Genomic DNA, 15,400 nt, shown 5'->3' on the forward strand with positions numbered 1-15,400 from the left:
CTTCCCTGAAGTTCAGGAATTCCTCAAGGGCATAGCCAACCTCAGACCTTCCAAGGTCCACAGGTATCCATCCTGGGACTTGCCACGGGTTCTCCACTCCCTCACGCAGGCACCATACGAACCCCTAAAATTGGCGTCCCTCAGGTACCTATCCTTTAAGGTAGCCTTCCTGGTGGCTATTACCTCTGCCCGACGCATTTCGGAGCTGGCTGCCCTCTCAATCAGGCAGGACCTTTGTCAATTCCATCAGGACAAGGTAGTCTTGCGACTGGACCCCACCTTCTTACCCAAGGTCAGTTCCATGTTCCACAGATCTCAGGATATTGTCCTACCTTCCTTCTGCCTCCAACGAGACCATCCCTTGGCAATTAGATGGCACACCCTGGATCTCACCAGAGCGCTGAGAATATATATCCAACGCACAGGACCCTTTCGGAGGTCAGAAGCACTTTTTGTAGCCTATCATCCCAGAGTCATGGGGGCCAAAGTGTCTTCAACAGTAATAGGCCGTTGGATCAGAGGGACTATATCTAAGGCCTATGAGTCGGCCTCCCTCTCAGTTCCAAGGAACATCACTGCGCATTCCACCAGGAGCGCAGCCACCTCGGCCGCTTGGGCGACTCAAGCCCCGTTGGAGGAGGTCTGCAAAGCAGCCACTTGGGCCTCGCCAAATTCCTTCATCAGGCACTACAAAATTGATTCTTACGCTTCAGCGGACGCTGCCTTCGGCAGAAGGGTACTCCAATCCGTTATCTCACACGATAGCAAGCTAATCCCACCCTAGGGACCATCTATTGGGTATGTCCCATGTGACTGCTGGACCCGCTCCTTCAGTACGGAGAATAGGCGTTGATTGCTTACCTGAACGCCTCTTCTCGTACGGTGAGCGGGTACAGCAGTCACTTCCCGCCCTTGTATGTGTCTTCTTTACCTTTCTATCTCTTTCTTCCTCTAACAATGAGAGTTGAACACTACAGAGCTTCACAACTGAGCCTAGTCTATGGATTCGCGAATTCTGGGGAAGGGGCGGATCCGGCAAGCTTTTTTAATACTAGGCTCAGTTCCACCGGATTGGACATGAGCAACCCATGTGACTGCTGTACCCGCTCACCGTACGAGAAGAGGCGTTCAGGTAAGCAATCAACGCCTATTCTCTGTAGCAGAGTGTGTACTTTGGGTTATTCTGTGAGCCATATTTGTGTGGTGCATGGTTGTGTGTGTCTTTAGCTTTGACTGGGGTGTTGATGGCTGATTATTAAGTTGTTGGCTGTTGTTTCCTTCTGCCAAGTCCTAGATTCCTAGGTAGGTGACAAACTGGTGGTAAATCAGCAATCCTGGTGACTTCAATCACTTCCCTGGCTGTTTTTGTACCTGCTTGTCCAACAAAAGTAGTAGCTGCAAAATTGAGTGTATATCTTTGTTCATTGCAATGTGAAGCTACCAATAGGTTCGGGTTTCATCATTTGACCAATCACTTGCGTTCTTGCAATCTGGTGGTTAGCTACTTCTCTGTCTGCCATACAAAAAGCACAGGGGCTATCCATGCAGGGGATCCAGTAGATTGCATTGGCAGTATCCCCCACCTCTAAGCGATCTTTTACAATTCTGTAGAGAATTTATTTTTTCATTCGTTCATTCATTCATTCATTCATTTATTTTATTTTTATTTTTATTTATTTATTTGAATTTATTAGCCAGCCCTCTCCTGACAAACTCAAGTGGCAGACTCAGTTTGGTATGAGAAATAGCTGAAAATCAGCTGGCCAGCGCACACTGGAGCTGACATAGGTCAATGCCCCGTGTGCCTCAGATATCATTTCTCATGCAACCTGTGCCACAGGTTCACCATAGAAACATAGAAGATTGATGGCAGAAAAAGACCTCGTGGTCCATCTAGTCTGCCCTTATACTATTTCCTGTATTTTATCTTAGGATGGATCTATGTTCATCCCAGGCAATGTTTAAATTCAGTTCCTATGGATTTACCAACTGGAAGTTTGTTCCAAGCATCTACTACTCTTTCAGTCAAATAATATTTTCTCCCATTGCTTCTGATCTTTGCCCCAACTAACCTCAGATTGTGCCCCTTTGTTCTTGTGTTCGCTTTCCTATTAAAAACACTTCCCTCCTGAACCTTATTTAACCCCTTAATATATTTAAATGTTTCGATCATGTCCCCCCCTTTCCCTTCTCTCCTCCAGACTCTACAGATTGAGTTCATGAAGTCTTTCCTGATAAGTTTTATCATTGAGACCCCTCCTCAAGTGCAAGTTCGTGGCACCTGTGAGGCATCAAAAGATGATGCCTTCTATCGGGTTCACTTCAGAATTGACATTTTGCTTCTCATCCAAGAAGCTTTCTTTGGGAAAAAGCACCTTTGGGAATTGTTTGTTTGTTTGTTTGTTTATTTATTTATTTATTTATTTATTAGATTTGTATGCGGTCCCTCTCCGAAGACTTGGGGCGGCTAACAACAATATAAAAAGACAATGTAAACAAATCTAATATTAAAAATAATCTTAAAAACCCCAATTTAAACAACCACTCATACATACAAGCATACCATGTATAAATTCTATAAGCCTAGGGGGAACGGAAATTTCAATTCCCCCCATGCCTGACGACAGAGGTGGGTTTTAAGGAGCTTGCGAAAGGCAAGGAGGGTGGAGGCAACTCTGATATCTGGGGGGAGCTGGTTCCAGAGGGTCGGGGCCGCCACAGAGAAGGCTCTTCTCCTGGGTCCCGCCAAACAACATTGCTTAGTCGACGGGACCCGGAGAAGGCCAACTCTGTGGGACCTATCCGGTCGCTGGGATTCGTGCGGCAGAAGGCAGCAGAATAAGCTGCCTTTTTACACCTTTAAATGGCTTAAGACTTGTAAGACAAAGAGGCATCTTTCTCATTAAGCGAATGACTCCTGTTCTAACCCTCTGTTGAATATGAGCCTGTTTCCTTGAAAAGCATCCTTGTCTTGTCCAAAAAGGATTCTTCATTTGCTCCCAATCCCTGGCTGGCAGCTTTGTCAAGTTACGTCTTCACTCCGTGAGAAATTCTCCCAACAGCACACTTGTGAAAAAAGATCGTGCTTTTGAGCAGGAATCCGTCCTCTTGCTTTGCTCCCGGTACATGATGTTCCTGACTGCTTAAATCTACGTGGGCAGAAGCCTGGTGCGCCGGAAATAGCTTTTTTTTTTCCTTTTAAGCTTTCCTGCACTCGCTTTCATAAATACACAACTAAATTTAGTTTGTTTAGACACGAACATAGGACTATCAAAGTTAAATCATTATGTACCACGCTTATTAGTTTGAAGTGTGAAATATATAATACTTGCCGCCTGTTGTGGATGATACATCTCTGTTGTTTTTTCAGTAAATAGGGTTTGACTGAAATACGGCATCACTTGAAGCAGACTTGAATAAAAAGCTGCTCCCATCAAAGTGGGAAGTATTTTCTTGCTTTTCGGTTGCAAGCTTATGTTATTTATTTATTTTGTCAAGTATGTATTTGAAATATACATAGATATAACATTGTTTATATACATAAGATGTGTACTGATAAGAGGGAACATTTGGACAAGGACGGTAAGCATTCTGGTGCACTTATGTACGCTCCTTACTGACCTCTTAGGAATCGGGTGAGGTCAATAGTGATAGTCTAGGAGTAAAGCTTTGGAATAGAATAGAATATCATTTTTTATTGGGCAAGTGTGATTGGAAACACAAGGAATTTGTCTTCGGTGCATATGCTCTCAGTGTACATAAAAGAAAATATACATTTGTCAAGAATCACGAGGTCCAACACTTAATGATTGTCATAGGGGGTCAAATAAGCAGTGAAGAAACAATCAATATTAATAAAAATCTTAAGGATACAAGCAACAAGTTACAGTCATACAGTCATAAGTGGGAGGAGATGGGTGATAGGAATGATGAGAAAAAAACTAGTAGTAATAGTAGTGTGCAGCCTTAGTGAATAGTTTTCACAGTGTTGAGGAAATTATTTGTTTAACAGAGTGATGGCGTTTGGGAAAAACCTGTTCTTGTGTCTAGTTGTCTTGGTGTGCAGTGCTCTGTAGCGATGGTTTGAGGGTGGGAGTTGAAACAGTTTATGTCCAGGATGCGAGGTGTCAGTAAATATTTTCACAGCCCTCTTTCTGACTCTTGCAATATACAGGTCCTCAATGGAAGGCAGGTTGGCAGCAATTGCTTTTTCTGCAGTTGGGGATTTGGTGGCAAAACTACAGAGTCAGGTAGTAAGTTCCAGGCATTAACCACTCTGATGCTAAAGTCGTATTTCCTACAGTCAGGTTTGGGGCTGTTCACTTTGAGTTTGTATCTGCTGTGTGCTCATGTATTATTGTGGTTGAAGCTGAAGTAGTCGTTGACAGGTAGGACGTTATAGCAGATGATTTTTTGAGCTATGCTTCGGTCGTGTTGAAGGCGACGTAATTATAGACTTTCTAAGCTCAGGAATTCAAGTCTGGTTGTATTCTGTTGGGAGTAGAGGCCTCTTCTCGTAAAGTATCTCTGGACAATTTTCTAATGTATTTATGTCCAATATGTGGTGTGGGTTCCAGACAGATGAACTGTATTCAAGGATTGGTCTGGCGAATGGACCAATTGGAGGAAAAGCTTGAGGAAAGATACGATTGCATCTAACTGAATTAATCTATCTATCTATCTATCTATCTATCTATCTATCTATCTATCTATCTATCTATCTATCTATCTATCTATCTATCTATCTATCTACTCCAATACACAGTGAGGGTTTTAGTGGGTATATATCTATATACACATAGTAAAATACATGATGAAGGTTATAGAGGAGATACTCATAGTAAAATATATCTAAGAAATAATAGAAAAGAAGGTATAGTAATAGAAGATATCAATGAAAGAATAGAAGAAGAGATATAAGAATAGAAGAAAGGTGTAGGAGATATAGGAGAGCAATAGGACAGGGGACGGAAGGCACTCTTGGGCACTTGCACTCAATATGCAAAGCTATCTTCGCTTTGATTTTTTTGTTGTTGCTTGGAAGACCCCTGGATTAGGGTCCCAATCACAGTTGTATTTTCTTTCTTTTTGTTACTTTTCTGTTTGGTTATTACATAGGAAAGGAAGGGCTGGTTAAGGGAACCACCCTCGGCATGGGTGGGATGTAAATTCTTGCCTCACTCAGCCTTCTTTAATATTAAGCCCCTCTGTGAATTTAATATTGCATACGGTACAGGGATCCCCTGGTATTTTCTCTATAAAGGGCTTGTGTTAGATTGTAATTCCTATTAATTCTGCCACACTGTGGAATCAGCTGCAGAGGATGAGAGTTGTAATCCTGCCTACTTCCTCTTTCATTTGAACAAAGTTTAGAATATTAATAATACTCCCTTACCAATGGGGAGGGAACTGCAGTTTTTACTGCTAACTTTCTTGTGGAATTAATGGGATCTAAGTACAGGTACCTTATCCAGACACAACAGTTGGTTCTTTGATGAAGTTATCATTCTCCTGTTCTAATGGTTGAGTTCAAGATGAGATTTTTTTTTGGGGGGGGGGGGGGGAATGATTTCAAGTCTCCATAAGAGTTACTGGCAGTAGCTTCCTTATTCACTCTTTGCTGTAACAGGTGGCTCATAAATCTTCACTGACAACCAAATGAAATTTTGTTGTTTATTCGTAAGTTTCCATTTGAATCGCTCATTTTCTCCTGATGATTCACTTTCTTGGCCAGCCAGCCATCTCTCTCTCTGTCTCTCTCATACCTGTCTTATCTTTCAGTCCATCCATCTGTCTGTCTGTCTGTCCGTCCATCCATCCACCCACCCACCTACCTTACCTTACCTTTCCGTCCATCTATCTATCATTTATCTTATATTTCTGTCCGTCCATCATCCCCATCTCTCTCTCTCTCTCTCTTTCTTTCTTTCTTTCTTTCTTTCTTTCTCTCTCTCTCTCTCTCTCTCTCTCTCTCTCTCTCTCTCTCTCTCTCCCCATCCACCTATCTATCTTATCTATTTATGTCTGTCTCTCTATCTGTCTGTCTGTCTATCTATCTATCTATCTATCTATCTATCTATCTATCTATCTATCTATCTTTTCTTGCTATAACAAGAAAAGTGACTCTAAGCTGCTCCCAACAATACAATAAAGCACGTGCAAACATAAACTAGCATGATAAAAATGTAAAAAGGATTAAAAATTAAATATGATTAAGTATAAATTATACAAACCTTAGACAGAGAAAATCAGTATATCTACCTCAGTATTGGATATCTACACATTGTCCTGGTTCTCTGGGACCTCCAAGATGGGACATAGCTAAGGATTTCAGAAGGAATGGAGCTAACCTAATGTTGGTGGAGACTCCCAAAGATGCTTTTCCAAAAGGCAACCTGACTTTCTTGTTCTTTTTTCTCTCTCTTACAAATGTTTTGCTTCTCATCCAAGAAGCTTCTACAACTCTGGCTGTCTGGGGAATTCTCGGAGTTGAAGTTCACAAATTCTAAAGTTGCCGAATTTGGAGATCCCTGTTCTTGATCATTGTATTTGGCCAATCCTGGATTAGTAGACTCATTTTCCCAGAGTTCAACAGGGAGCCCTAGTTGCAAAGCGTGAAAGCTTTTGACAGCTGAATCTTCCTGTAAGGGGGAGAGAAGTTACAATAAGTGTTCCCATGCTGTTAAAACTAAAAATATTTCCAAGTGAACAGTTTGGGACCATATGGCTAATTTAATTATTGTTGCTAAATGGCAACCCTTGTCAAAATGGGATCCATGTCCAATGCCTTTTCCTTAACTGAAGTAGGACGATGCTTGGAATTTAGTTGGATGATACCAATGTGTGTGTGTTTATCTTTTCCAGTTGGGAAGACTTCCTTGATCACCAGATTCATGTATGACAGCTTTGACAACACCTACCAGGTAAGGTTTTTCTTTTGTTTTATGAGTTCAAAATTTTAACGAAGGATTTAGAACTTTGCTGAAATATTCCAGGTTAATAGAGATTTCCCTCTGTTTTTAATCTCATGAAGTAGAACAACGATGGATGGAGGTGTTTCTCAAGATTGTTCAATAGTAGAGTAGAAATAATAATAATAATAATAATAATAATAATAATAATAATAATAATAATATATTAGATTTGTATGCTGCCCCTCTCCAAAGACTCAGGGCGGCCTGACAATAAACACACAGAAATCAGAAAAGTTTCTGGCTTTGTTATCAGTATGTCTGTTTTCAATGAAAGACACATGTGTGGCAGCCAGCCGTTCTGAGTTCCTTCGTGCGCATGCACACCAGACAGCTGGCCGGTGTGCGACAGAACCCGGAAGAGCAACTGGCAACAACTGGCTCTGTGTGCCACCTCTGCCACCTCATGCATGCCATTGGTTCGCCATCACGGCTCTAGAAACTCTCAGGAGAGATCGAGCAGGTTAGAAGACGATAGCTTTGATGTGGCAAGATTCTGTCTTATTAGCTATAAACGAATAAAGGATTAGATTGGGTTGGATTTCACTGTGTCATCTCATGGCTTGGCCTTGCAAGCGTCAAGGTGAGGTTTGAAATCTCAAAGCAGCTTGAAAAGTCCCAAGAAGTCGAAGCAGAAGATTATTTGTTGTGAGCCACCCCGAGTCTTCGGAGAGGGGCGGCATACAAGTCTAATAAATTATTATTAAATTATTATTTACTTCAAATACATGCATTCTGGCAACCGGTTTAGGTCCCACAGAGTTGGATTTCTCCAGGTCCCGTCAGCCAAGCAATACCATCTGGCGGGACTTGGGAAGAGCCTTCTCTGTGGTAGCCCCGGCCCTCCGGAATCAGCTCCCTCCAGAGATTCGTACAGTACCCACCCTCTTGACCTTTCGCAAGGCTTTAAAAACTCACTTCTGCCGGCAGATTTTGGGGTCGTGAGCATTAATATTTTGATCCGGCTGTTGATGTGAATGTTGTGGTGTTGGGATGATTGTGGGTGATTGTTTTTATTAACAGGGGTTTAAATTTGTTTTTAGGTTGGATTTCTTATTTGTTATTGTACGCTGCTCAAAAAAATAAAGGAAACACTCGAATACATCCTAGATCTGAATGAATGAAATATTCCCATTGAATACTTTGTTCTGTAAAAAGTTGAATGTGCACAACAGCCTGTGAAATTGATTGTCAATCAGTGTTGCTTCCTAAGTGGACAGTTTGATTTCACAGAAGTTTAATTTACTTGGAGTTATTTTGTGTTGTTTAAGGGTTCCATTTATTTTTTTGAGCAGTATATTTACTTATATGTTGAGTCTACGGAAAAGGGCGGCCTAGAAGTCCAACAAATAAATGAATAAAATAAATAAATATGTATACCCAGAAATTTGTGCTAATACCTTTTTAACTTGGTTTCTCAATTGTTCCGTGAAGTCTTGTGTTTTCAGTATAAGTTAATGGAACTGGGTTTTTAATTTTGGCCTCCGTCCATATTTTGGAATAACAATAAGAAGGAGCTACTTTTTCTTTAGAATCTTCTTATCTGTAATTTTGAGCTCTCTCTTGTGGTTTATAATATTTTGTAGGGAAGAGCAGAACCATCCTTCCATTCAGAAGCACTATTATTTTATCTTGGGTTGGGTTTTTTAAAAAAAATTAGAACTAATTTGTTAGCTGCTGTGGTTTTGAAAGCTCTATAATTATCTCCTTCCAGAATGAATGCCTGCATTCTTTGAATTTCGGTTAAACATATTATTAATGCATTGTCTTAACAATGTTTGGTTTCATTTTATCTCAAGTTGTTGCCAGGAATTGGCAATATAAATGTTATTTCTCCTGGAAGCCAGACTAAGCAAATTCTGACTAAGACTAATCGGACCAAGCAAATTCCTTTTAAAAAAAACCCACCACCTCATTTATTTGTTGTATTTTCCATGTTCTGAAAGTTGAGGAAGATTGCATAAAAAGAAGCATAGGTCAAGTGACTAATTCTTTTCATTTATTTCAATTAAAAGTCCCAGCCATGTTAACCCAAGTTCTGAAACTATGCATGAAGTACTTTGCATTCTTCTTTGAGGATACTTTAGTTTTCGCATTCTTTGGAAGAAGAGTTTTTCAGAACTCTAAATGCCTTTCCAAGATGTTTATTCCAGTTGAGGCACTAAGGTGATCTTGGTGATTTCTAAAACTTGTCAAAAATTCAGCCCTCACATCAAAATTGAGATGGACACAAGTCACTCTGGACGATACCAAACTGCTTTATTTTCCTAGACCTTGGTAATCTTCTTGGACTCTGCTGTTTTAAGGCTGTGTCAGCAGCTCTTGTTATTAAACAATAACTACCGTACTAATAAAATAACTAATAAATAATAAATCAAGTAATAAAACTGTTCATTTTAGTTTTATTGGATTTCAGAACTGTATTTTTTCATATGTTGTAAGTTGCCCCGAGACCTCGGAGAGGGGCAGGATAAAAATCAAATAAACAAACAAACAAACAAACAAACATACATACATACATACACACACACACACACACACACACACAAACATACATATCTATCTATCTATCTATCTATCTATACACATACATATATATTCCTAACTGGAATCATTCTGCCTCTAAAGCAAACCTGTTCATCTGAAACCATTCCTAGCAGATCTGCCCATCTCAAATCCATCAACTTTGCCTGGAGGACAATAGGAAGGAAGTGGCGTGTGATAAATTTGCTAGTGTTCTTAACAATAGCAACTTCAAAAACTTATACTAATAATAAGAACAGAGTTGGAAGGGATTGCAGGTCTTCTAGTCCAGTGTTTCCCAACCTTGGCAACTTGAAGATATCTGGACTTCAACTCCCAGAATTCTGGGAGTTGAAGTCCAGATATCTTCAAGTTGCCACGGTTGGGAAACACTGTGCTAGTCCAACCCCCGGGCTTATGCAGGAAACCTGTACACTACTTCAGACAGATGGTTATCCAACATCTTCTTAAAAACTTTCAGTGTTGGAGCATTCCCAACTTTTGGAGGCAAGCTGTTCCACTGATTTATTGTTTTAACTGTCAGGAAATTTCTCCTTAAGCTCTAAGTTGCTTCTTTTCCACCCATTTCTTCTTGTTCTGCCCTCAGGTGCTTTGGAGAATAGCCTGACTCCTTCTTCTTTGTGGCAACCCCGGAGATATTGGAAGGCTGCTATCCTGTCTCCCCTGGTCCTTCTTTTCATTAAACTAGCCATGCCCTGTTCCTGCAACCATTCTTTATATGTGTTAGCCTCCAGTCCTCTAATCTTCTTTGTTGCTCTTCTCTGCACTTTCTCTAGAGTCTCAACCTCCTTTTTGCATCTTGGCGACCAAAGCTGAATGCCGTATTCCTAGTGTGGCCTCACCAAGGCCTTATAAACCGGTATTAACACTTCACGTGATCTTGATTCTACCCCTCTGTTAGTGCAGCCTTTGCAATTTAGCCTTTTTTGGCAGCTGCTGCACATGGCTGGCTCCTATTTAAATGGTTGTCTACTAGGACTCCAAGATCCCTCTCAAAGTTAATACTGTTGAGCAATGTACCACATATACTGTACCTGTGCATATGTAGTTGGGGCCGAAGCCTCAGTTGAAGGATTGATTTTATGTTTGTAATTGTTTTTCTACTTATGTTTCTACTGCATTGTAAGCTGCCTCGTTATTTGGGATAGCAAGATGGGTATAAATAAATAATAATATAATAATAATAAATAATATTGTATAATATTATATAATAATAATATAAATAATAAATAGTTTCTACATTCTCACGCAATGTGAAAAGACGGGGAATCCTTGTTTCAAAATGCAAGGATCCTTTCCCCATTGTTTTGCGCACGCGGAGGAGCCCTTCCCAAAAGTTGAACAGCCCTTAAGCCGGAGTATTAATGGCTGGATTGGAATTCCTCTGGGATCAGCAGACTCAGCAGGGCTTTTGGTGATTATAAGACAGCTCAAAAATTCTTTGCAGACCCTTTTCTATTTCTGCGCATTGCAAATGCAGTCATTATCGCATATTTTTTCCCCTTTCATACCATTAACGGGTCCAAAGACGGGCTACAAGAATGGTGGAAGGCCTTAAGCACAAAACGTATCAGGAAAGACTTCATGAACTCCATCTGTATAGTTTGGAGGACAGAAGGAAAAGGGGGGACATGATCGAAACATTTAAATATGTTAAAGGGTTCAATAAGGTCCAGGAGGGAAGTGTTTTTAATAGGAGAGTGAACACAAGAACAAGGGGGCACAATCTGAGGTTAGTTGGGGGAAAGATCAGAAGCAACGTGAGAAAATATTATTTTACTGAAAGAGTAGTAGATCCTTGGAACAAACTTCCAGCAGACGTGGTAGATAAATCCACAGTAACTGAATTTAAACATGCCTGGGATAAACATCTATCCATCCTAAGATAAAATACAGGAAATAGTATAAGGGCAGACTAGATGGACCATGAGGTCTTTTTCTGCTGTCAATCTTCTATGTTTCTATCAACAGTTGTCCTGTCCCAGCCCTTGTCCTCTTTGGGCAATGCGCACCCTGGTTTTAATTGGAGCTTGTCCCTCAGTTCTTGAATGGAACGGCAGCCTTCAAGGAAAGGAAATACGACATAATAAACGCAGCATTTGTAAAGCTAATGGCTGAAACCTCAAAGCAAAGTGGACCGCTTCAGTGGTCGATAGGCATGCATGTGATCGGAATGGAACTGGATCCCTCTTGGATCACAGAGGATTTATGAGATGGGTCCCTGGAATGCCCTCGCCTTTCTGCCCACATTCACATGCTGAATGCCAGCACCTCTTCAAGAAGTGGGCTCAGCACGTTCTCCATAGAGGTTCTCTAGTCTCCAAAGTCCCTAAAGGCAGAAAAGGAAGCAATGGATGGAAACGAATCAAGGATTAGAATTGTTCATCTAAAATTAAAATAAAAAGGATATAAAAGGGAATTTTTTTTTAAAAAAAGGTATACCCGATTAAGATCATTGCTAAGATTTGGGTATTACGTAAATATGACTTGTGTAATGAGAAAGAAGCACTAATAGAATTGTAATGCAGGCAAATCAAATGTCCAATTTTAATGTTTTGTTTGTCTTGTTGTATATGTTTGTTTATAAACAACATTTATTATTAATTAAAATAAAGTAAAAATTTTAAAAAACCCATAAATTTGCTTGATTAAATGGATCCAGCGTGCTCAGCTAATATTTCAAATTTTCATTATTCTTGACCAGCAATTGAGTGGATGACGCATGTTTTTGCGAAAGGCATGTGGGCGCGTGCATTTAGGTACTCACTATTGCATTGCATTTTTGCAGGCAACCATTGGCATCGACTTCTTATCAAAAACAATGTACCTGGAAGACCGCACAGTGAGTAAGAGTTTTGCAGTAACTAACTAGCCTGTTTTAACACGGATGATGCATTGTCTTATCTAAATCAGGGCTTCCCAAGCTTGCCAACTTTAGGACGCGTGGACCTCAATGCCCAGAATTCTGGGAGTTAAAGCCCATGTGTCTTAAAATTGCCAAAGTTGGCAAATCTTGCAACCTGCAGCGGAAACTCTGCAGGTTGCCATTTTGAATGCCTGGGTTGCCCTGAGAATTAACTAGCCCGGCGCTCTTTGCATCCTTAATATTTCAAACTGCATATGAGGGAAGAAAGCAAAATCTCACATGTATAAATTGGATTGGTTGTTTTGCTCTTGCATTGTCTTTATACGGTAAAGAGGTTAATTTGTCCAGTAAATAATGCAGTGCACTTTTTTGAGGCCATCCTTGTGCAGTGGTACCACACTATTCATTGTTAATTGGTTCAGGAAGGAGCGATGAGTAGGAATAGCATGTAGACATATACAGTGTTCCCTCAAATTTCATGGGGATGCGTTCTGAGACCGCCCACGAAAGTCGAATTTCCGCGAAGTAGAGATGCAGAAGTAAATACACTATTTTTGGCTATGAACAGTGTCAAAAGCCTTCCCTGAACACTTTAAACCCCTAAATTACAATTTCCCATTCCCTTAGCAACCATTTAGATTATTACTCACCATGTTTATTTATTAAAGTTTATTAAAAAATATTTATTAAAGGCGGACGAAAGTTTGGCAATGACATAGGACGTCATCGGGCGGGAAAAACTGTGGTATAGGGAAAAAAAAACCATGAAGTATTTTTTAATTAATATTTTTTAAAAACCGTGGTATAGACTTTTCGCGAAGTTTGAACCTGCGAAAATCGAGGGAACACTGTATACCACTTCACAGTTCCTTCCAGCCCTTTCTAAGCAGTTTACAGAGTCAACCTCTTGTCCCCAGCAATCTGGGTCCTCATTTGACCCACCTCCGAAGGATGGATGGTTGACTCAACCTTGAGCTGGTCAGGATTGAACTCCTGGAGTGAGCAGTGAGTTACTGCATTCTAACCACTGCACCACCAGGGCTCAGCGCCAAAATCCATGAGTAACCAAAAATATTTTTTCCATGAGGAATAATGTAGCACGTCACAAGGCAGCTGACACCGACATATTCTAACTTGAGCGTTGAATATCAGACAAACGATGGACACCAGATCAAAAGTTTGACATCAAAATGGATTTGAATACTGAAAGAGTAGTAGATGCTTGGAACAAACCTCCAGCAAACGTGGTTGGTAAATCCACAGTAACTGAATTTAAACATGCTTGGGATAAACATAGATCCATCCTAAGATAAAATACAGGATGGATAAACATATATCCATTCTAAGATAAAATACAGAAGTATAAGGGCAGACTAGAAGAACCATGAGGTCTTTTTCTGCTGTCAATCTTCTATGTTTCTAATACCACATGCAATGAGTTGCAAAGTCATTGAGTGCCAAAGTACCACTACAGAAGTGAATAAAACAGACTGATAACCCTGTGTACAGGGGCAATTAGATGGTCTGCTTAATGAGAAATCGCCTCAAATTTCCCTGTGACAAAAAGCCACTTGTCCAATTGTTTATTTTTTTTTAAAAAAAGCCAAGCCTTTCTTTCCTATATTTTAAAATACCGTATTTTTCAGAGTATAAAATGCACCTGAGTATAAGATACACATTAGTGTTGGGGGAGGGAAATAAGGAAAAAATAATTCTGCCTCTCGACAATTCGCCGAACAGCCAACAGCACAGATGATATACACTGTTTGCTGTGTATTTCTGCACATGTGTGCCTGACCCATAGAAATAGCAAAGAATTGGAGAAATGTACATTATGACAGTATATTAATCCCCAAAAAATGTCTTAAATGTAGTCACACTAACGCCTCCCAATTACTTAAATAGATCTACTCCAAACATGACTAAGTCAGGATTTAACTCAGCTGCCTTACCTTAATACTAAAACAGGACACTGTTACATTTCAGACTATACTTGTACAGATGCTGTTAAAATTGATGTGCTTTTCTGGAAGTATAGTTATTAGCACTGGGCCTCTTTAGATCAAGCATTTATTTTGAAAAGCTTCTTCATTTGTTAAATTGTTTAGAACAATAAAAGCAGTCCTTAAAAAATAAGTCTAATTATTTGAACATTCTACAGGCATTTATAGTTATTGACTTACCTCCTTGCATCGAGTTTCATCAGTCTGATTAGCACAAGAAAATAAAATTCTGCCATCTCCAGTTGGAACATCAATCAAACAATCAACCAACTATTTCTTACCGTCCCAGTCCAGTATTATCATTTTGAATAGAATCCTCTGGGCCCAAGGCATCAAAACGAAACTAATAATCTTTTGCAAGTGGGTTCAATTTCTAAAATCACGACTGTTAGAAAACATTTCCCTTACCCATCAGTGCTGTTTATATTAATTTTAATTTTTTTAAATATGATAAAATGTACAGTATATGGCTGGCAATCAGCTTTGTTCATTAACACCTACTGATTTCCAATAGCCGCTTTTGAGTTGTCCCAGCCGCCTTGCAAAACCTTTAACTCAAGAGCAGGGAATGTGCAACTCTTGGCAACTCTTTAATAGTTGTGGACTTCAATTCCCAGAATTCCTCAGCCAGCCATGAATGATAGAATTGGAAAAGGCCAGAAGGGTCATCTAAGTTAAGGGTCTCCAACCCTCGCCACTTTATAAGACTTGTGGACTTCAACTCGCAGAATTCCCCAGCCAGCATAGCTGACCCTTGAATTAGATGACCCTTCTGGCCTCTTCCAACTCTATCATTCATAGCTGGCTGAGGAATTCTGGGAATTGAAGTTCACAAGTCTTAAAGTTGCCACGGTTGGGGGCCACTGGTAAAGGATCACCTGCTTGAGCAGGGGCTGGACTAGAAGGCCTCCCAGGGCCCCTCCCAATTCTATTCCTTTGCTGGAGGATTCTGGGAGTTGAAGTCCACAAGTCTTAAAAGTTGCCAAGGTTGCACATCCCTGCTCTGCTTTCTCCCT

General features: G+C 40.3%; 1 protein-coding gene across 1 annotated transcript in view; it reads left to right on the top strand.

Annotated features, from left to right (window-relative positions):
• The window catches only part of RAB6A (RAB6A, member RAS oncogene family), a 57,567-nt gene that overhangs the window by 25,665 nt on the left and 16,502 nt on the right, over positions 1–15,400 (top strand). Inside the window, exons 2-3 of the mRNA XM_070749469.1 lie at positions 6,865–6,923; positions 12,304–12,357. Coding sequence (XP_070605570.1) covers positions 6,865–6,923; positions 12,304–12,357 — 113 coding nt within the window. The remainder of the gene's footprint in view (positions 1–6,864; positions 6,924–12,303; positions 12,358–15,400) is intronic.

The sequence above is a fragment of the Erythrolamprus reginae genome, chromosome 4 (assembly GCF_031021105.1).
Source record: "Erythrolamprus reginae isolate rEryReg1 chromosome 4, rEryReg1.hap1, whole genome shotgun sequence".
Classification (NCBI taxonomy): Eukaryota; Metazoa; Chordata; class Lepidosauria; order Squamata; family Dipsadidae; genus Erythrolamprus; species Erythrolamprus reginae.